This window comes from Cynocephalus volans, chromosome 5 (assembly GCF_027409185.1).
Source record: "Cynocephalus volans isolate mCynVol1 chromosome 5, mCynVol1.pri, whole genome shotgun sequence".
Classification (NCBI taxonomy): domain Eukaryota; kingdom Metazoa; phylum Chordata; class Mammalia; order Dermoptera; family Cynocephalidae; genus Cynocephalus; species Cynocephalus volans.
The window spans coordinates 143,467,376-143,488,481 of NC_084464.1; the positions used below are offsets into that span (position 1 = coordinate 143,467,376).

The 21,106-nt window shown below is 36.2% G+C and overlaps 1 protein-coding gene and 1 non-coding gene across 2 annotated transcripts in view; both read left to right on the top strand.

Moving 5' to 3' along the window:
* Positions 1 to 326: 326 nt before the first annotated feature.
* Positions 327 to 21,106, top strand: part of ZC2HC1B (zinc finger C2HC-type containing 1B) — a 39,896-nt gene continuing 19,116 nt past the window's right edge. Inside the window, exons 1-5 of the mRNA XM_063098171.1 lie at positions 327 to 354; positions 9,262 to 9,323; positions 11,069 to 11,188; positions 11,609 to 11,747; positions 20,964 to 21,103. Of these exons, the coding sequence (XP_062954241.1) occupies positions 327 to 354; positions 9,262 to 9,323; positions 11,069 to 11,188; positions 11,609 to 11,747; positions 20,964 to 21,103 (489 nt within the window). The remainder of the gene's footprint in view (positions 355 to 9,261; positions 9,324 to 11,068; positions 11,189 to 11,608; positions 11,748 to 20,963; positions 21,104 to 21,106) is intronic.
* On the top strand, positions 2,332 to 2,407 carry LOC134379364 (small nucleolar RNA SNORD55/SNORD39). The gene has a single exon (XR_010023763.1). It is a non-coding gene; the product is annotated as a small nucleolar RNA SNORD55/SNORD39 (small nucleolar RNA).

Here is a 21,106-nt window from a genome sequence, read left to right on the forward strand (position 1 = left end):
TCAAAATCAGAAATATTTACTTCAGTTTAAACTAGAAAGTTTGTCTTTTCAACATTATTTAATGCTTGGACCCATTTGTACTTGATTAAAATACATAGTTGAAAACATTTCCCTGTTTTTAGTGATTTGTTTTTTTGTTTTAACTTCTTTAAACTTTTTAAAGTTTTAGGCAGTGACACCATCACAATTGTTAATTATTGGGTAAATTGTGACTTCTTGCAACAGACAAGTTAATAGCCCTTGTTCATGTGTCCCTGACTAATGTGTTATCTGGACTGGACTGTATGTAAAATCTGCAGACACCGTTAGTCTGAGTTAGGAACAGAATGGCTGAAGCAGAACCATTTCTGGCAGGTGAGCTGCATCTGATATCTAAATTATTAGGAAGTATTTTCACCTGTAATTCATTTGATTATAGCTTTTCCAAAGCTGGTATGTGTTATATTGTTCTACCATGCATTATCAGTTTAACCCCAATTAAATTAAGATTTTAAAAGAGTTGTGAAAATCAGTAGCATTAGGTATTCTACCAACACTGATTTAAAAAAAAAAAAAACTTGGCTGAAGGGTCTGTTACAGAAGTAGGGTACTGGAGAGTATGTATTTAAATGCCAGCCTGTGGAAACAAAGGATCACATGATGTTTTATGATGATATTGGGAATGTAAATCCTAAAAAGTTTGACCGTGTATTTTGGTAGCTATTTTAATTCAAGTTTCTTAAAACGAGCAAGAGTTTTACAGACCCCAGATGTTATTTTATCCTTCAGCTACTTAAACTCCATCTTACTAATTTCACTGCACCTGCCCCAGAGGGTTTAAATTCTCATATTACACATTTTGCAATTAGGAGAACAAATAAGCCACAGGACTTGATGAAACATTGTCATTTAAACTGACTATGCACCTAACTTAAAGATCTTAATTTTATTCTGGGGAACAAATTCATAATATTTTGACTGTGTTTGCTAATAACTTTATAAACAGTGGTTAGAAACAACATACGAGTAAGCTCCTTGCTAAATGCTGGGAGTCCAAAGAGATGAGAGGGTTTGTCTTCAAGAAACGCATTGTCTGAGGAGGCAGGGTGTGTGCAGCAAAATACAGGGCAGTGCCTTCACTGCGATAAGTCCCACTTGGAATGAGGATCTTGATCCTTGCTGTTCCCCCTGAAAGTACTCTTATTGCAGATAAATCTTCCTCAGAGTTGGAGCTCAGTTGTCATCTTCCCTATAAACTTTTAGCATGTATTTGAAAATACCACACACGTCACTCCCCTGCATTCTTTACCCTCCTTCCCTGCTTTATGTTCTCCATAACACCTATTGGCAACTGAGGCTTTTTCAGTCTCCTCTCACTAGAAAAAAGCAAGGGCAGAAATTTTTGTTAGTGCTTTATCCTCAGGGTCTGGCATCTAGTATACAGTCACTAAGTAGTATATGAATGGATAGATGAGAAAGACATTTCAGAAAAAGTTAAACTTGAAGGGAACAGTAGGACCTAGATTCATAGTTAGCAAGGAGAAAAAGGCACAAGCATGAAGAATTTGCTGTATTTTAAGCCTGTTTTGTTAATCACTGTTCATACTGATTTAAAGCCACTTTTTCAGATCTTTTAGTACTACCGTTGTCTTACATGTCTGTTTCTTAAATGCTATTACCATTTATATATATTACCTGTAATGTATCCACACATCCATTGTGATGTCATCAGATCACCTCAGGTGAAGGACAAAACTCTAACCATCTTACTGTTAAATTTTCAGTACTTTTATGTTGCTCCTTCATGTATGTTGACATTGGTATGCTTTATCAAGCTTGTTCCAGTTAAAGGTCAGGAGAAGGTAAAAATTCTCATGGCCTTACATTTTAATTGTGAAACTTATGGGAGAATGTATAATAAAACAAACACATGCCCACTATTCAAGTAAAGACATTGAACAAAAAAGCCACCTGTGGGTCTATCCTCAATTTTATTCCACTCTTTCCCCATTCCACTCTTTCCCTTCAGATAGCTTAGGTAAATATCTAGGATGTTATATTAAACATTTCCTATCCTTTTTTGAAAAACCACTCGTAGGCTATCCCAAAACACAGTATCTTGTTTAGTTTTCAACTGAGAAAGCAGCACAAACCTAGCTCTATGAGGGCACTATAGTTGAACATTGAACAGTTTGGGAGTTAGGGGCACTGACTCCCATGGAGTTGGAAATTTGTATAATTTTTGACTCTCCCAAAACTTAACTACTTAATTGTTGGGTTAGGTATGTCATGACATGCTCATCACACCAGACCAAAAATTTTCTGATACATTTGTTGAAAAAGATCTGTCCACATGTATGGCGACACCTTGGTAATGCTGCAAACTCCCAAGTGCACAGTGGGGAAGCCAACTTTGGAGAACTGACTGAAAAAAAAAATCCACATATAAGTGGATGCACGCAGTTCAAACCTGTGTTGTTCCAAGATCAACTGTATTTGCTACCATAGGATGAAGGCGTCCTGGAAAAGACGGACTGAACAGCCCGAGTCTGACTTCATTTTCTAGAGTTTTCAAAAGCCCCATATGCAGATGTCAGTGAGCAATGTGATGAGTCCTAGGAAACACAAGTTACCACAGTTGGGGCATCCTGGAGCTGCATAAATGTGCTTAAAGGGTTGTGTGCTTGTTTTATATGTACTTATAAGCTCACTATGACCTTTCTCTGTCTCAAGAGAAGATCAATGCAGAACCTTCCTGTGGGGTGAAGTGATTGTCCTCAGCTGATCTAGACATCAGGATATGAAGGGGAGAGCAGGCACTTCACTGGGGCATGGTCAGACAAGCCAAGATATAGAACAGAATGGAAGTTAGATTGCCTTGGATGTACTATTCCAAGATTACAAAGCAGTGACTGTCTTGGTTGGGATGGCTTTCAATGTATCTTTCTTTGCTCACTTACAACCTGGACGAGTTGCTCTCTGGTTCTAGGGCCCAGCTGTCATCCTGGGAATTCCCTTCCCTCCCCCAGTGTTGAATTGCCTTTTCCTTTATCTTTTACTCACATTTTTGTGGATCACATTCTCCAGTAATTCGTGAGAATGGTGTACATGGGATGTAAGCTTTGTGAGAACTTGGATGTCTGCAAATGTATTCTACCCTCATATTTGATTGATTGCTTGACTGGGTATAGAATTCTATACCCAGAAGTTTAAGGTTTTCTTCACTTATTTCCATTTCCAATTTTGCTATTTGGAAATCTAAAGGCATTCTGATTTCCAATAGTTTGTGCGTAACCAGTATTTTTTTCTCTGGAAGTCTGTAGAGTTTCTGTCTTCAGTGTTCTGAAATTTCACAGTGATGTTTGCTGTTATAGGTCTTTTTTTATTCATTGTACTGGGTCCTTTCAATCACAACGTTCATGTCCTTCATTTCTGGAAATGGTTAAAAAAAAATTTTATTTCCTTCCTTGTATATTCTCTTTTTTCTCTCTTGAACTCCTATCATTTGTAGTAGGTCTGTCTGGACTGGTACTCTAATCTGTTTGTGTTTCTTTACCATTTCTATGCCATTTTACTCTACTTTCTGGGAATTTCCCTAATTTTATTTTCCAGCCTTCTTGAGTTTTTCATTTCTCCTATAAAAAATTTTTTTTTAATTTCCAAGAACTTTAATTTGCCTTTAAATTGCTTTTTTTGTTTGTTTTGGATTTCACACTAGAGACTTTCCTTGATCTTTGGAAATTCCTGTCTGTTTTCTCATAAGACTGGAGGAAAAAACACTGGGAATTCTGGATGGGTGAGTAACATTTGATGACAGCTTTTTGTAGGGTGGTCTGGGTGAGCTGTTAAGGAATCTCCCAATGTCTGTATCTAGATATTTGTTAGTGGAATGGTTAAATTCCCAGGGAAGTTTTTATTCTGCCTTGAGTGTAAGGGTATGCCAGGCGGAGTTCTTTAAGCTAAGTAGAGGAAGGTGGGCATTGGGGTGTTCTCTGTTTTCAGTACAGTATCACTGTTCACGAGATTAATCACTAGATCATACATGTGTACCACATACACGTGTATATAGACACACATGTATATACAGTCGATCCTCATTCCTGTATTACCTTTTTGCAAATTTGCCTACTCGCTAAAATTGTAACCCCAAAATCAATACTCATGGAACCTTTACAGTCATTTGCGGAAGTACACATAGTGGTAAAAACGTGGAGTCACCTGACACATTTTCCCAGCTGAGGTTGAAAAGGTGATGCTCTGCCTTCTTGTTTCAGCTCATACTGTGAACAAGTGTCCTTTTCACAGGCTATTTAGTGCCACACTTTTCGCATTTTTGTGCTTTTTCTTGGTGATTTCACTGTTTAAAATGGCCACCAAGCAGAGTGCTGAAGTGCCATCTAGTGTCCCTAAGCGCAAGGCTGTGATGTGCCTCAAGGAGAAGATATATGTGTTAGGTAAGCTTCCCTCAGGCGTGAGATTATAGAGCTGTTGGCATGAGTTCAATGTTATTAAGTCAACGGTATGTATTAAGTAAACTGTCTTTAAATAGAAACACACACAAAACAAGATTTTACATAGATCCATTGACAGAAATGTGACCAGAAACTCACAGGAACCTAACTCTGTATTTCCTCTAGGAGCAACAGTTTAGTATACTAATTTTGTGTTCACAGTGACTTCACAGAACATAACTACCACAGATAATGAAAATCAACCATATACGTGTGTATGTATCTGTATCTAACTATCCACCTACCTGTTTTTGCTAGCATACCCATACCTTCAGCTGTGCCTAGTATTAACTAATGAGCAGACCTTGTCTTTTATCCTTTCCAGTCCAGAGAGGAGACTTCCACTAGAGGGGCAGAAGGGCAGCTATCCAGGGATGTATAGGGGCGGGGAGGAAGGTGATCTTTGGATCTGCTTTTCAAATAAGTTTCACCTTGGTCCTCCATATTTTGGCAGTCTCTACCTCCTCATTCACCATGCCCCAGTAACAGAGGTGTGTGCTTCTCCAGGGGTTCCTATGACATTGAAGTTTTCTGCAGCGTAAATCTGGATGGTTCTAAGTTCTCCTATCAGCTTGGGAAGTGGATTTTGGTGTAGCTTTATGTCCTCGAGGTCAGTTACCATGTCTGTCAGCTTTCAGGTTCCAGATTTTCTGTTGTTGTCTTCTTTCCTCCCTGTCCTTGTGGTTCTCTATATTTCCATGTGCCTTTGTCCCTTTACTGTGATTTTAACAGGGTTTTCAGTGAAAGCAAAGTTAGATGGGATGCTCTGTCTGCCTTCCTAACTCATTAGTCTTAATTCCTTTTCTTGTTTCATGACTCATGTTCCCGAGATAAGTTGATAAGTTGAGGCCATTATGCCACTCCCTTGCCATAGGGCCATGGAAGATGTTGATATTGCTAAATATTTGCACATTCCAGACTGCAAAGAACTTGGGTTTTTTTGACTCACTGACAACTGAATGATAAAATGTCTTCCTTTTTCCTTCTCTACCATGCCTTTACAAGGAGATGTGGGTTGGTAGGTGTCTCTACAAAGCATTCTTAACTTCCAGCTCAGAGAGAGAATGTCTGGTCAGAAGTAGAACTTTTTTTCAATTTCATCCTAGTCCTAATTCTCTCTACGCTTCTTTAAAATGTTTGAACTGAGATCTTTGTCATGCTTATTTTTCATTTTCTACATGCTAGCAAAACTGCTTATCACTCCCAGATCCCATTCTTTTCCTCAGTTTTTAAAATGTTCAAACATTATAAACCAATGTTTAAAAATAATAATCACTATAATAGTTTACTAAGTCTTTTCCCACCACTGACCAAAAAAAAAAAAAAAGGTTACTAAGTACGACTTCAAGTACAGAAGGAAAATAAGTTGATACTTACTGTTCTATAACATTTTCTATCAAAGGAATTCTTTTTTACTTTTTTTGAAAGTCACTCTTTTCTGATTTTTAAAATAATAATGCAGAAATTTGAAAATGCAGGAAACTAAAGAATAATTATCAAAGGTAATTACTATGTGTGTGTCCTTCCAATTTTTATTTGTAAATATATGAATAAAATGTATTATTGACCCTTTTTCGTGTTATTCTCCCACAAATCATTTCTTATTACTATATTCTCATTTATTGGTTGACAGCCTGTTTCTGTAAATGAATATAATTTTTGGCTTCATTGATCATATGGTCTCTGTTACAGCTACTCAACTCTGCTGTTGTAGTATGAAAGCAGCAATAGATACTACATAAACATATTTAGCATAGCTGTGTTCCCATAAACTTTATTTACAAACCCATGCAGCCCCAAATTTGAGCCACTGGCCACAGTTTGCCAACACTTTAGATATTATTTTAAGACTTTGTTTTGAGATAGAGTTTCACAAAAAGTTGCAAAGTAGCACAGAGAAATTCCTCATGCCTTTTACCCAGTTTTCCCCAAGTTATGTCTTAGATTTCTATCGTATGATATCAAAACAAGGAAATCAGCATTGGTACAATGTGTGCTCATCGTCTATACTATTTTATAACATGGGTTACAACTACCACAATGAAGATATAAAACTGTTCCATCATGCAAAGATCTCCCTCATTCTACCCCAGGATGGTCACAACCACCTTCCTCCCTGCACCAACCATCCCTACCCTTGACAACCTCTAATCTGTTTTCCATGTCTATAATTTTGTCATTTTGAGAATGTTATACAAATGTAACCTTTGAGATTGGCTTCTTTTACTCAGCATTGAGATCCGTCCAGGTTGTTCCATGTATCAGTAGTGTTCTTTTTTGTTGCTGAGTAGTTTTCCAGGGTATACATATACCACAGTTTGTTTAACCATTCACCTATTGAAGGGCATTTTGGTTGTTTCAAAGGGTTCTTTTAAGGTTTTAGCAATCATGTATTCCAAGTGATTTAGCATATGGTAACAAACACTGTAGACCTCATTGATCTCCGTGTTTGATACAGCTGGCTAGGCAGATGTTGCCTTCCTTCCCTATAGTCAAGCTTCCAAGTGGAATGTGTTTCAAAATGTGGTAGCCCATCTACATCCAAGTGTCGAATTGAATCACATTATATTTGTTATTTTAACTTATTGAACTCATTAAAATTTACTGATATAAACCAAAGGTCATTGATCCTCTAAGGACTTCCATTTGCTTTGCAGGTTAATACTGACATAATTAATGTATCTATAGTTATGGTGATTGTTGAATTAATAGTCTTAATACCTGTAGAGATATTCAAGTTCGAGTCTCAGTGTTACCAATTACTACCTGTGGTCTTAGAGAGGTCATCTAGCCTTGAACCTCCATTTTCTCATCTGTAAAATAAAAATAGTATCATCCTGTCTCACAGGAGTACTGTGAAGAGCACATGAGATAACATCGGAAAGGTGTTTTGGGAATAGGAAAATACCAAAAGAGTGTTACTATATTATTCTATATAAAAATAGATTTTCCTTCACCAGTGTTTTAGAAACAGCAGCAGCAGTTTTATAATCAGGATGAGTAGTTTTTATTAACAAGTAAACATGTGGAGGGTTGGGGTACCCTTGCTGGGAAAAAGCAACAACCCAGTTTTACAGAGTTAGAAGGCCAAAAGAACAGAAACGGAGAGATGTATTTCTGTGTGCTGTGATGGACGACCTGTGTTGAAAATACAATACCAATTTAGCAGATGTGAGAAGAAATCGTTTAAATCAACAACGTCTGTAGCAGGCTACCATCTGCTTCCTGTTAACCAGGCCTTCCTTTTTCAAATTGTCTTCCCTTGGTTTCCATGACCTTGTTCTCTCCTGCTTCTCCTTCTGGCTTATCATCATCATTTTCTTGGCCTTTAAATGTACGTTTCCCCTAAGGATCATCTCTGTACTTCTCTTTCCATGACTTTCTTCCCTGGCAGTATCATGCTTTTACTTCATTCCTCAAAGCCTGCATCTGTGTCTCTAACCCTGACCTCCCTCATTTCCATCCTGCTGGCAGGATGATTCTATTTCAACTCAGTATTTCCAAAGCTGAGGTCATGTTTCTTCCTGAGAAGTCCCTTCTTTTTAACTTCCCTATTTCTATCCACAGCCCTACCATCGTCTTAGTCCTTCTGCTTCTAAACTTAGCACAGCCTTGGGCATTCTCTCTTTGCCACCCCTCCACCCCACCCCAATCTAGTCCTGTTGTAGATTCTTTGACACATTTTCCCATTTCCTCTTTTCTTCCCATTTCAGGCCTTCACCTTCAGCTTTTTAACTAAACTCCCCTCCTTTCACCACCACCCCTATCCATTCATACCTCCTTGCCTTTGTTGCATGAATCGTCCATAGCTCTGTTTAGGTTCTTCCAACTTGGTTTCCCTGATTGCTCCTCTTGCTTTGTAGAGTAAAGCCCAGATTATTAGTTTAATATAAAATTTCCATGCCCAGACCTCAAACTGTTGTTTTTAATCTTTACATACTAAACTCTAGATGAACCAAAAGGAAGTAATATAAAGTAAAACTTCTTTTCAGAATTCCATAATGCTTTGCTTTTCTCATGATAACTTTTCTAACTTTATGTAAAGTAATTTATCTGCATATTTTCTCTCCTTTTCTATGCTGGATACATGTATGGTTTCTCTCAATATTTCCTCAGAGTTGCATATAGCAGATATTTTATTGAATGAATGATTGATCCTATGGTAGGAACTCAATTTTTGTTTGGCACCTACATTCAACCAGTATTTATTGAGTGCCTCACTGTGGGTCAGGTGCTTTGAGGCATTGAGGATATAGTAGGCACAATCTCAACCTGCCTAGGACTTACATTCTAATAAAATCCTAAAGGTCTAACCACTGAATTATTTATGATTTTCCACTAAGGTATTAACTTTGTACTTAGTTTAAAGCAAAGCTATCAGGCATCTCATTTAAGAATATATTAAATATTAAGTCAAATAATTAAGGGCTGGCTGGTTGCTCACTTGGTTAGACTGATGCTCATAACACCAAGGTCCATGGTTCGATCCCTGTACTAGGCAGCCTAAAAAATAAAAATAAAAATAATTATACTCTGGTTGCCTGAAGGATATGGAATTTACTTGTTTAGTGAAATGTGAAATGAGAAGTTTATATTAGGAAAGGAAAACATAGGTGAATTTACAAAGGATTTTCCTAAAAGAAGGAAGCCGTTAGTGGGGAGGGAAAAGAGAGTGAGAATATCAAGCTATTGAGGTCACTCCAGTCAGTCATTTCTTCTCAGCCAGGCAATTCCATGAAACTAACATAATGTACTCTTGAATCTTACACAGATGGCAATCAGGAGTTATTTCCCTGTGAAGTCTGTGGAAGACGCTTTGCAGCAGATGTTCTGGTAAACATAAAGACATTTTGTAGATGTGTTTCATTGGAGTTAAATGAACTGTCAAGTCAGTGAGAGGCGGTGGTGCAAAGATTAAAGACAGATGTGGAGGGGAGGCCAGGGAAGAGGAGAAGTGCCTCTAACCTATGGCTGGCAGGCCCAGGGACACCGAGGCAGATTGATGCCACCTCATTCAAAAGTGACCTATTAAACATGGTCCTCTTAAAAGAATGCCAGATGGAAGGGTCTTGGCACAGTTGATTATCCCTTGAGAGGTTTTGGCTCTTCCGCCTTTTCTTTAAGCATCAAAAATTCAAATTTCAAGGCCAAAGCACCAGGGAAATTAGCTAGTCAAGAGGAATGAGCATTGAATTTCAGGCATCTGGAAACTTGGCTTTTAGCCGCTAATTTGTCATTAATTCTGACAAGTCCTTTAACCTTCCTGTTTTCTGCTTTGCCACGTATACAGAACCCTCAGATTTCAGGGTTTTTATACCATTTGAACAAAATAACACATAGATATAGGGCCTGTCCCAGGACCTAATTGTTATCCACATTCATGCTAACTGCATGTCAAGTCCCCTGACTGAGGGCTACAAAGTTGAACAAAAGCTTGATTTATTTCAAAATTAGGGAATCGAACAGGTGGCAGGCCCCAATATTATGAAGGGATTCCCAAGAAAGATGATTTAAAAAAAAAAACCTCAAGGATGATAATGCAATTATTATTTGGGATATTTTAGATCAAGTAGATTTATATTGATCTTAAAGGATTGGAATGTAAGCCTGATTACATTTGGTGCAAATGACTACAAAATGAGGTTGTAGGTTTAATTTTTCTGGGGAATTTAAAAATGAAATATCTGTTTGTCTAGTTAACTGTGGTTAAATGTGGTTAGATCTTCCTGAAACTGGAGGGGAGCTCACGGGGCCTATTGCGACCCTGTCATCCACCAGTGTACCTTTCCAGCCTGGAGCAGCACCCTCAGAGAACAGGTTTGAGACCTAGTACCGTTGGAAGAGGGATCTCTAAATTATCAATTATGTTGTGGGTACTCTTGAGTTTTACTTCCTAAACCTATCTCTAGGCTACTGAGAGCATTTGATCAAGTGATCTGATCTTTCTCTCTCCGTTAGTTTAAAATGGGATACCTTGTTCCTAGCCAGGTGCAGTGATTTTCATAGAGCCTGTATTTTGTTGAGTCTGGATAAAGCAACTGTGCAAATGATAGCTACCATGTGGGTTGGCAGGGGGGCATTGTTTGGTTTGGTTTGGTTTTTGTTTTTTGGGTTTTTTTTTTGCTACTAATGTGTTACATTTCCAAAGGAAGAGGGTAAGATGTTGATATAATCCCATAGTGACACAGTAACAGACTTTATAAAGGTGATACACAGACAAAGCTCTGTGAATTGGTTCCCCAGTTTTGTACAGAAATGCCAAGTACTTAAAGGACTGCTGGTTGAAATAAAGAACATATTGCCCAAGTTTGAATTAAGTACATAAAATCAAATTTAAAGTAAGTCTCTCTAGCTATAAAGACCTTTTATTTTCTTGCCCAAATACGATGCTAGCTATTTATGTGTAACATGGGTGAGGAGAGTCAGATGAATTTTCTCTGCTGTGGTCTGTTAGAGAATGAACTAGGCTCTGTGGTGCAACTGAATCCTGTAGTGGGGACTGTCCAAGTACAACTTGGCATTAGAAACTTGGTGATTATGCATTTTTAAAATTCCAATCCCCACCCTTCCTTTTCTAGGAAAGGCATGGACCGATATGTAAAAAACTCTTCAACAAAAAACGTAAACCTTTCAACTCCTTGAAGCAAAGATTACAGGGCACTGACATTCCTACCATGAGGAAGGTTCCTCAATCCAAGGTGATATTGATATCTTCTTCATTGTTCTTTATTACATTCTTATTTCATTAAAGCCTATTTCTGGGCTCTCTGGTTTCATTTTTGCTTTGTGGTGTAGGGCAATATCGTGTAAGTATAATCCATCTTTACTATTTTCTTTATAATCTTGCTCACTTAGATTTCCAAATGTATTTCAGATATTTTCCAGATGTGGCAAAAAAGAATCTTGCTTATGTTTTCATTAAAGTGGTGTTAAATTTAGCAATTAACTGGGAAAGAAAATCACTTTGTATCTTACATTTGTCTTTAAAGTTTTGTAGTTTCTTTGTTTTTCTGATTTTTATTTTGTGTTTCCTGTAAATTCAAATCCCAGCTTTAAAAAAAAAATTATGTAAGAGGTATATAGTCTAGGGTAGTAGTTGTTGGCTTTATTTTTTACAGTCTCAACCTATGCGGAAATCTAACTGGAGACAACAACATGAAGACTTCATTAAAGTTATTCGATCAGCAAAGCAGTGTAGACTAGCCATTAGAGACGGCCAACCCCTCCCACCTCCTCCAGCTCCGTCCATCAACCCAGGTGTGTGGACATTTTGGTTTGTTTTGGAGGCTGTGCTTGACTTTTGGCCAAATCATCATGCCTCATATATGCTCTAAAATTGACAATAACAATTATATAGAAGTAATTTTTTCAATTATCCTGTTTTTTAAAATTCTGCATAAAGATTCTGCGTTTGCCCCTAACTCTGTCTCAGTGCGAGAACACCACTGTACCTGTGGCATTACCTAACTGCAGGCGACGCCATTCACGTCACGGCTGATGAACATGGAGCTGTGCAGAGCAGTCTAAGCAGTTCCACAATAGCTCCTTAGTGTCAGATACCCACAGCTCTTTTTTTCTTCTTTAAGGTAAAATTCCCGTAACATAAAGTTCACCATTTTAAGTTGTACAAATAAGCGACCCACAGCATTTTTACTCCAAACTTTATTTTGAAAATTTTTAAATCAATAGACAAGAACAGGGAATAGTACAATGATCATCCACATTCTTTCCATTGCAATTTGACAATTGTTGACATTGCTGTCATATTTTCTCTCTTTTTTCTTTTTGGCAGAACCATTTAAAAGTAAGCTTCAAGCATTAAAACTTTACCCATAACTATTTCGGTATACATCTCTTAAGCATAAGTACATTTTTCTGCATAACCACAATAACTATTATCACACCTAATATATAGACTCGTATTTTTACAGTTATCTTAAGAATGTCTTTTAAAACTCTTTCCTCACCAGCTCCTCCCCCTCCGCCAGCCACAATCCAGGATCCAGTCAAAGTTTACATATTGCCATTTGTTGTCTCTTCAGTCTTTTTAATCTTATACAACCCCCTTACCGGGCTACTTATATTTTAGAATGTCTCATCTGTATTTGTCTGCTTGTTTAGCATATTAATATTTAACTTGTTCCTCTATCTCATCTTTCTGTAAATTAGAAGTCAGGGCTAGAGTTTCAATTAGATTGACATTAATATAAATCCCTTGTCAGATATGTGATTTGCAAATATTTTCTCCCATTCTGTGGACTATCTTTTCACTCTCTTGATAGTGTCCTTTAATGCACACATTTTAAAAAATTTTGATGGAGTCCAGTGTATCTTTTATTTTCTTTTGTTGCCTGTGCTTTTGGTGTCATATCTAAAAAATCGTCACCAAATCCAATGTCATGAAGTTTGTCCTGTTTTCTGGTTTCTTAGTTTTAGATCTTATGTTTAGGTCTTTGATCTATTTTAAGTTAATTTTTGTGTGTGATGTAAGATAAGGTTCCAACTTCATTCTTTTGCATGTGTGTATTTAGTTTTCTTACCACCATTTTTTTTTTGACAGCTGGCCTATATGAGGATTCGAACCCTTGACCTTGGTGTTATAACACCATGCTCTAACCAACTGAGCTAACCAACTAGCCCCTCACCACCATTTGTTGAAAAGACTGTCCTTTTCCCATTGAATGATCTTGGCACCCTTATCAAAAGTCAATTGACCAGTACCACACTGTTTTGATTACTGTAGCATTGTAGTTGTTTTTTTTTTAAGAGTCAAATACTGACATTTTTAACAAAGTTTAAATCAAGTGCCAGAAGTTCATATTTCTTTTTTTTATTATTATTTTTATCTTTTTAGATAATTTATTATACATACATGTGGGACACAGTGTTGATTGTCAGTAATTGTATACAACATGTGATGGTTAGATCAGGATAGTTAGCTTATTCCTCATTATAATACACAATCATTCTTTGTGTCTATTCACCAATTCCTCATTAGCCCCCCATCTCTTCCCTTCCCCCACCTTTCCACTTCTAGTTTTCTAAAAGTTCAACATATTGCTGTGATTGTTGTTTGTTTCTTTCTTTCTCTGTGTCTCTTTTTATTGTTCATTTGTTTATTTATGGATTCAGTTCGTGGTTATGAGTGAGAACATGTGGTATTTCTCTTTCTGTACCTGAGTTGTTTCACTTAGAATAATTTTCTCTAGGCTCATCCACATTGCTGCAGATGGTAGAATTTAATTCTTTTTTATGGCTGAATAGTATTGCATTGTGTATATATACCACAATTTCCTTATCCAGTCATCCATTGATGGACATTTAGGTTGGTTCCATCACCTGGCTGTTGTAAATAGAGCTGCAATAAACATGGGAGTGCAGGTATTTCTTCAACCTGATGTTTTCCAATTCTCTGGATATATCCCAGAGGGATTTCTGCATCATATGGAAGTTCTATCTGTAGTTGTTTAAGGAACCTCCATACTGTTCTCCCTAATGGATGTATTAATTTACAATTCACCAACAGTGCAGGAGGGTTCTCTCTCTCCACATTCTTGCCAGCATTTGTTATTCTCTGTCTTTTTTATAATAGCCAGTCTCATTGGGGTGAGGTTATATCTCAAAGTAGTTTTGATTTGCATTTCCCTGATGATTAGTGATATTGAGCATTTTTTCATATACCTGTTGGCCATTTGTATGTCTTCCTTTGAGAAATGTCTATTCAGCTCCTTTGCCCATTTTTTAGTTGGATTATTTGGTTTTTTGCTGTAAAGTTGTCTGAGCTCTTTGTATATTCTGGATATTAATCCCTTGTCAGATGCATAGTTTGCAAATATTTTCTCCCATTCTGTAGGATGTCTTTTCATTCTGTTGATTGTTTCCTTTGCTGTGCAGAAGCTTTGTAGTTTGATAAAATCCCATTTGTTTATTTTTTCTTTTGTTGCCTGTGCTTTTGGGGTGTTGTTCACAAAATCATTACCCCATCCTAAATCCTGGATCATTTCCCATATGTTTTCTTCTAGGAGTTTTAAAGTTTCTGGCCTTATATTTAAGTTTCTAATCCACTTTGAGTTGATTTACAGCCAACTGATCTTCGACAAGGGCACCAAGAACATGCATTGGAGAAAAGACTGCCTCTTCAATAAATAATGCTGGGAAAACTGGATATACATTTGTAGAAGAATGAAACTTGATCCGTACCTTTCACCATATACCAAAATCAATTCAAAATGGTGTAGTAAGTTTTAAAATCAGGAAATGTGAGTTTTTCAAGATACAGCCAAAGTCATTTTGGCTATTTGGCATCCTTTGAGATTCCATATGAAATTTATGATGATTCTTTTTTTCTATTTCTGTAAAAATGTCATGTTGAAATTTTGGTAGGGATTGCACTGAATCTGTAGATTGCTTTGGGTAGGGTTGTCACCTTAACAATATTAAGTCTTCTAATCCATAGACATGGGATGTCTTTCCATCTATTTACGTCTCCTTTTATTTCTTTTAACAATGTTTTGCAGTTTTCAGTGTAAAAGTCTATCACCTCCTTGGTTAAATTTATTTCTAAGTATCTTATTCTTTTTTATGTTACTGTAAATGGACTTTTTTTGTTCATTGGTAGTATATAAAACTGCATCATGAATTTTGTATGTTGACTTTGTATCCTGCAACTTTGCTGAATTCATTTATTAGCTCTAATAGGTTTGTTTGTGGCATCTATACGGTTTTCTACATATAAGATTATGTCAACTGCAAACAGATATAATTTTACCTTTCCCTTTCCAATTTGTATGGCTTTTATATCTTTGTCATGCCTAAATCCTCCAGCTAGAACTTCCAATACTATGTTGAATAGAAGTGGTGAAAGCAGATGTCCTTGTCTTGTTTTCCATTGAGTATAATGTTAGCCGTGGGTTATAATCTACTATTTAAAGCATAAATAATAGCCTATTATGGTCACTATAACATGTGGAAGTGAAATGGCTGAAAGTAATGGCACAAGGTTGAGTGAGGAAAATGGATGCATATTGTAAGATTCTTACGTTATACGTAAATAGGTATAGAATTATTTGAAGGTAAACTATTATATGCTAAAGATGCCCCACTGTAAACCCTAGAGTAACCACTCAAAAATATTGATGTATAGCTAATAAAACAATACATGAAGTAGAGAAAAAATGAGGAAAAAATTCAATCCAAAAGAGGACAGGAAAAGAAGAAAAGCGGAACAACAAACAGATGGTACAAAAGCAGTGAGATGGTAGACTTAAACCTAAGCATATGAATAATTCTTATAAATGGCCTACACATTCCAGATAAAAGACAGAAATCTCTGGCCAAACTGAATAATATAGCAAGAGCAAACTATGAGTTTGAAACACACTTTAAAGTTAAAGACACACAAGTTAAAAGCATGGGAAAAGGTATACATGCAAACAATAATATCAGGCAAAGTTAATTTCAGGACAAGTATTAACAAAGACAGTGATTTGAAAGATATATTCATCAAGAAGACCGGTAAGTTCTAAATGTTTGTGTACCTAGTAACAGAGCTTCAAGGAATGTAATACAAAAAGACAAAACTGGAAGGAGGAGTAGACAAATTCATAATTATATTTGGTGATTTTATCATTCCTCTTAATAACTGATAGAAAACACAGCAGAAAAATCAGTACAGATATAGAAAACTTGAGCAGTGGGGAAAGGATAGTCCTATCAACAAATGATACTGGAACAACTGAATATTTATGTAAGAAAATGAACATTGATCCTTATACCATATATAAAAATTAATTCAAAATGGATCATTGGCCTAAGGTAAGTGCTACAACTATAAAAATTCTAGGAAAGAAACAAAAATCTATTGATGTAAAGGTCAACAAAGATTTTTCAGTCAGGACACAAAATGCACTAACAATTTTTTAAAAAAGGAAATTAGTAAATTGGGCTTCATCAAAATTAAAAATTTCAGTTTTGAGAGACATCATCAAGAGAATGGAAAGGTAAGCTACAGACTGGGAGAAAATATTTATAATACATATACCTAACAAAGGACTCATATCAAGAACATATAAAGAACTCTTACAACTCATTAATGAGACAACCTAATTAGAAAAGGACAAGAGAGAACAGAGATTAAGGGTTCAGATCTCTAGACCGGCCAGCTGCCAAAAAAAAAAAAAAAAAAGAAAAGGGCAAGATATGTATTGAAGAGATGTGTCACAAAATAATAGCCTATAAGCACATTAAAAGATACTCAACATCATTTTCATTAGGGAAATGTAGATTAATAACACAATGAGGTACCACTACACACCCACTTGAATGGCTAAAATTAAAGACTGACAATACAAATGTTGACTAGGAAGTAGAGCTAGTGGAAGACTCATATTCAGCTAATGGAAGTGTAAAATAGTACAGCCACTTAGCACTGACATTTTCTTGCTAAGTTAAGCATATATTTAACCTATACAACAATTCCACTCCTAGGTATTTATGCAAAACCATGAAAACACTTCCATAAAAAAGACTAATACATGAATGTTCATAGCTTTATTTATATAGCATAAACTAGAAACAATTGAAAATGTCCATCAACAAGTGAATGGATAAACAAATTGTAGAATATTTGCAAGGTGGAATATTACTCAACAGTAAGAAGGAAATACTACTATGCACACAGCAACAACATGTAGGTTCTACTATATGAAATGAAAAAGAAAAGAAAAGAAAAAAGAAACAAACACACACACACACAAATTATAGAACAGGTAAAACTTATCTAAAATGACAAGAAAGTAGATTGTTGGTTGCCTGAGACTGGGTTTGGAGGAATATTGACCAAAAAGGGGCATGAGGGAACACTTTAGGGTGATGAAATATTCTGTATTACAATTGGGGTGGTTACACAGATGTATATATATTTGTCAAAACTTATTGAATTGTACAGTTAAAGTAGGTGCATTTTCTTGTGTGTAAATTATTCTTTAAAAAATTCTTTTTAAAAAGATAAAAAATAAAATAATCATACTATAAACATTATATGAAAAATAAATCATTTGAACTGCTATACCAGAAAATAATCTTCATAATTGTTTCACTTTTGTTGTGTACTAACATGTAGTATAAAATAATGTGTTATCTTAAGATGTTCAGTAGAAAGATCTGTGGCTGTGATTTTATAATATGCAAGTACTTTGGGAACAGTCTTCATATAACAAAAAACATCTTTTATGAGAAATATCTTCATTTTAAGATCAGAAGCTACAGAGTTGATGGCTACCTTATGGTTCTTTAATTGAATAAGTGAAACCATGTCAGATGTCCTGCTGTGTGAATTTCTCTCACATTTTAGATCCAAGTTTAAATCCAAGTTGGATCTAAAGTGTGGGAATTGTTGCATCTCTGAAAAAAATAATTCCCTTTGCAAGTCCTCATCAAATGTACAATTTATTTTTTTCCCTTCACATTTTTATGCTAAAATAGTTTTATAATTAAATTCTTTCCTATGCCCTTAACAATAATTTTATGAAATAAGCAAAATGATTATATACAATAGCACATTTTAATCACAATTTGTTTATTTTGATAGTGCAGGGTTTTTTATATTAGCCCAGTAATCTCGGGATTAAGTAGTAGAAAATTTATACACACACAACTTGAGTTATACATAATATGGCCTAATACACATGAGTTTGCAAGTAATTCCCCTTTTTTTCTGCATGATTTCCTATTTTCATAACTCAGTTTTCATGACATGCATATATTTATTTTAGTTATTATTGACTTAACTAAGTCTGCCAATGATTTAAATATCCAGGATGTTGTGACAGTTTATGGGGGTAGTAATATGCGATATTTATAATTGGAATTATTCTGTGAGGCCTGGGACATTCAATCACCATTTTATACAGCTACATAGACATGGGTAGTCAACAAAATGTTTACATTTTTAAAAGATGCTTGCTTTTTTACTTTAATTTTTTATTAGGTCTGGCCACCATATTGCTCATAAGAATCCATTTGTAGTCCAACTTTTAAAATCATTATCTATTAAAATAAATAGGATACAGAGATTTTTATGAAGGCATCATTGATAGAGAAAAAAAGGTGATTCAGATTGAGATGAGGGTAGAACATGTAGCTCAGTCACCTTACCCTCTTTTCAGGTTATTTTTGCAGAAAAAAATACTTTTTGCATTCGTAGAGTGTTTGAACTACAACCTAAATACAACCAGCAACCCTGAACACTTGGTCTCAGGACCATCTCCTGCCTTCCCTCTGCACCCCCTTGTCCAGTGCTTCCTCCTCTCCCAGCTTATCCCACCAAGTGGTAATTGTCTATTTTTCTAGTCCTCTCAGAGATTTTTATTGGCAGGGAAATATAGTTCAACTTTGTTGTCTCCATGGTGGCATGTCGTGTCCACCAAAGAAGAGTGTCAATGAATGAATGAATGAACAAGTGGGATTAAGGAAGCAGCACAGTATTGTCATGGTCATTGCCTTTGAAAAAAATAATTCCCTTTGCAAGTCCTCATCTAGTGAACAATCTATTTTTTTCCATTTACATTTTTTCCCTTTATACTTGCTAAAATATAATTTTATAATTAAATTAACCCCAAGTAGCGGCAATCCTGATGTAAGACTTGACTTTCCAGCTGATAAAACTGAAGAAATAATCACCAGGCTAAAAGCCAAGTTCTAGATGGTGTTTCTACACCATCGTAAATGTGTTCATTGTAAATGAGAACGGCTTTCTGTTTCACTTTTTTCTAAGCAGTTTCCCTCCTGTGTGGTCGTTGGAAACATATCTTGCTGGACCTGTTTCCTTAGAGCAAGGATTAGCATTTATAAAACACTCAGTCTGTTCCGCCCCTCCTACTGTGGCAAGACCTTGTGTGGATTATCACAGTTAACTTTCACAACCCCCTGATGAAATAGGTGATATGTAGGCGCTGCAGAAATGGAGGCTTAAGGAGGTTGAGTAACTTGCCCAAGTTCACACACATAGCAAGTGAAGAACTTGGGCTCCAAACCAGTCAGGCGGGCTCCAGAACCCAGGCTCTTCATTATTTCCCAACGCTGGACAACTCTAAACTTTTATTTTATTTTATTTTTTTGAGGCATTTATCCCTGTGTGAAATTTTTATCTATTTGTTTCTGTACTAGAATGCTTACTCCTTGATGGCGGAGACATGGCATCGCCAGGTTTAAAACGGTGCCTGGCACAAAGCAGGTGTCCAATAAATATTAAATTAATGATTAAGTACTGCCTTCCAGAGTGTGAAATAAAGGGTAAGGCTACTAGATAATTTCTAAATGCTTACAATTCTTACATTTTATGAGTATTCATTTTAAGACATGATTTGTTTGAAAAGAAAACTTCCCAAACTGCTACAAAAAACTTTGAAGACGTCACTGCATTAAATATCCATCCACACGTGGGAATTTTGACTATACACTAATTCGAACGTCCATACTGATTTTAAATTGAGCAGTCTCAGTCCCTTCCTGGGGGTAAAGTTATTCTTTTATGTCACTCATATCCACTTTGTTATCCCTTAAGAGTGCCTAAAACAAAACAAAATAAACCCCAATCCCTGATTGCTTTAGAGGGGTAGGCTCCAACCAGACTTTGCTATGAGCAGCTTCAGGTTCTAAGAAGACCTTGGATCTTTCTCACTATCCGTTTCTCTCATTAGTCGATTATGTCTGGTAATTGCAAATGAAAGAAAATTTTGGACAGAAAGGTATTTTACAGAACCACAGAGGACCTGGCTGCCTGAGATGTATGGGCTTTTCTGAAGCCACTTTCCGGTCATCTTTTTTACCCTTTTCTATTTTTTGACCACACCCCTACCTTTTATCCTTTATAATCTCCTTCCTGAATGTATTGTTTGCCTCCTCACATAGTAGTTAAGTGAAAAATGTCGCTGCAAAAACAGTATGTCTCTGCCAGTGACATAGTGACATTGGCTTCTAATCCCACCCACCAAACCCACATTCTGAAACATCTGATCTCCCTCTGAACTCTATAACTTCTGTGTTACCTTCTCTCCCACATGGTACCACAACCTGGGCTTTTGAATCTTCCGTGTCCTTTTGTACCATCAATACTAACATGCTGTGATTCCAGGACTACTTTCTTTAAAGAAGGATTCACTAAATAATTCATTTAATTGGGAAGTTCCTAAGTATAATTAATCTGTTTCCTAAGGTATATATCATGCAAACCTTCGAAGGGCACACTCTTAATAGAAACGAGTGCGTAGGCAGTAAAACTTTTTCCCTGGCATGTCCTTTATTTGAGCCCTTGCATGTCTTCCCCTCTGGAAAACGCTATCTCAAACCAGAGTTTGAGACCTTGTTCTTTTATGTTTGAGCAGAATTCATAGTTTATTTATTTTGTTATATATAGTTCATTCCATAGTTGGTTTTGAAATGTTAATTGCCATTTGTTTTTATCTTTACACTTAGATTATATTCAATGCCCATATTGTATGAGGAGGTTTAATGAAACTGCAGCCCAGCGACATATCAATTTCTGCAAGAATCAGCCTTCTCGCCGAGTCTTTGATCCAGCGCAGACAGCAGCCAAATTGGCATCCAGAGATCAGGTA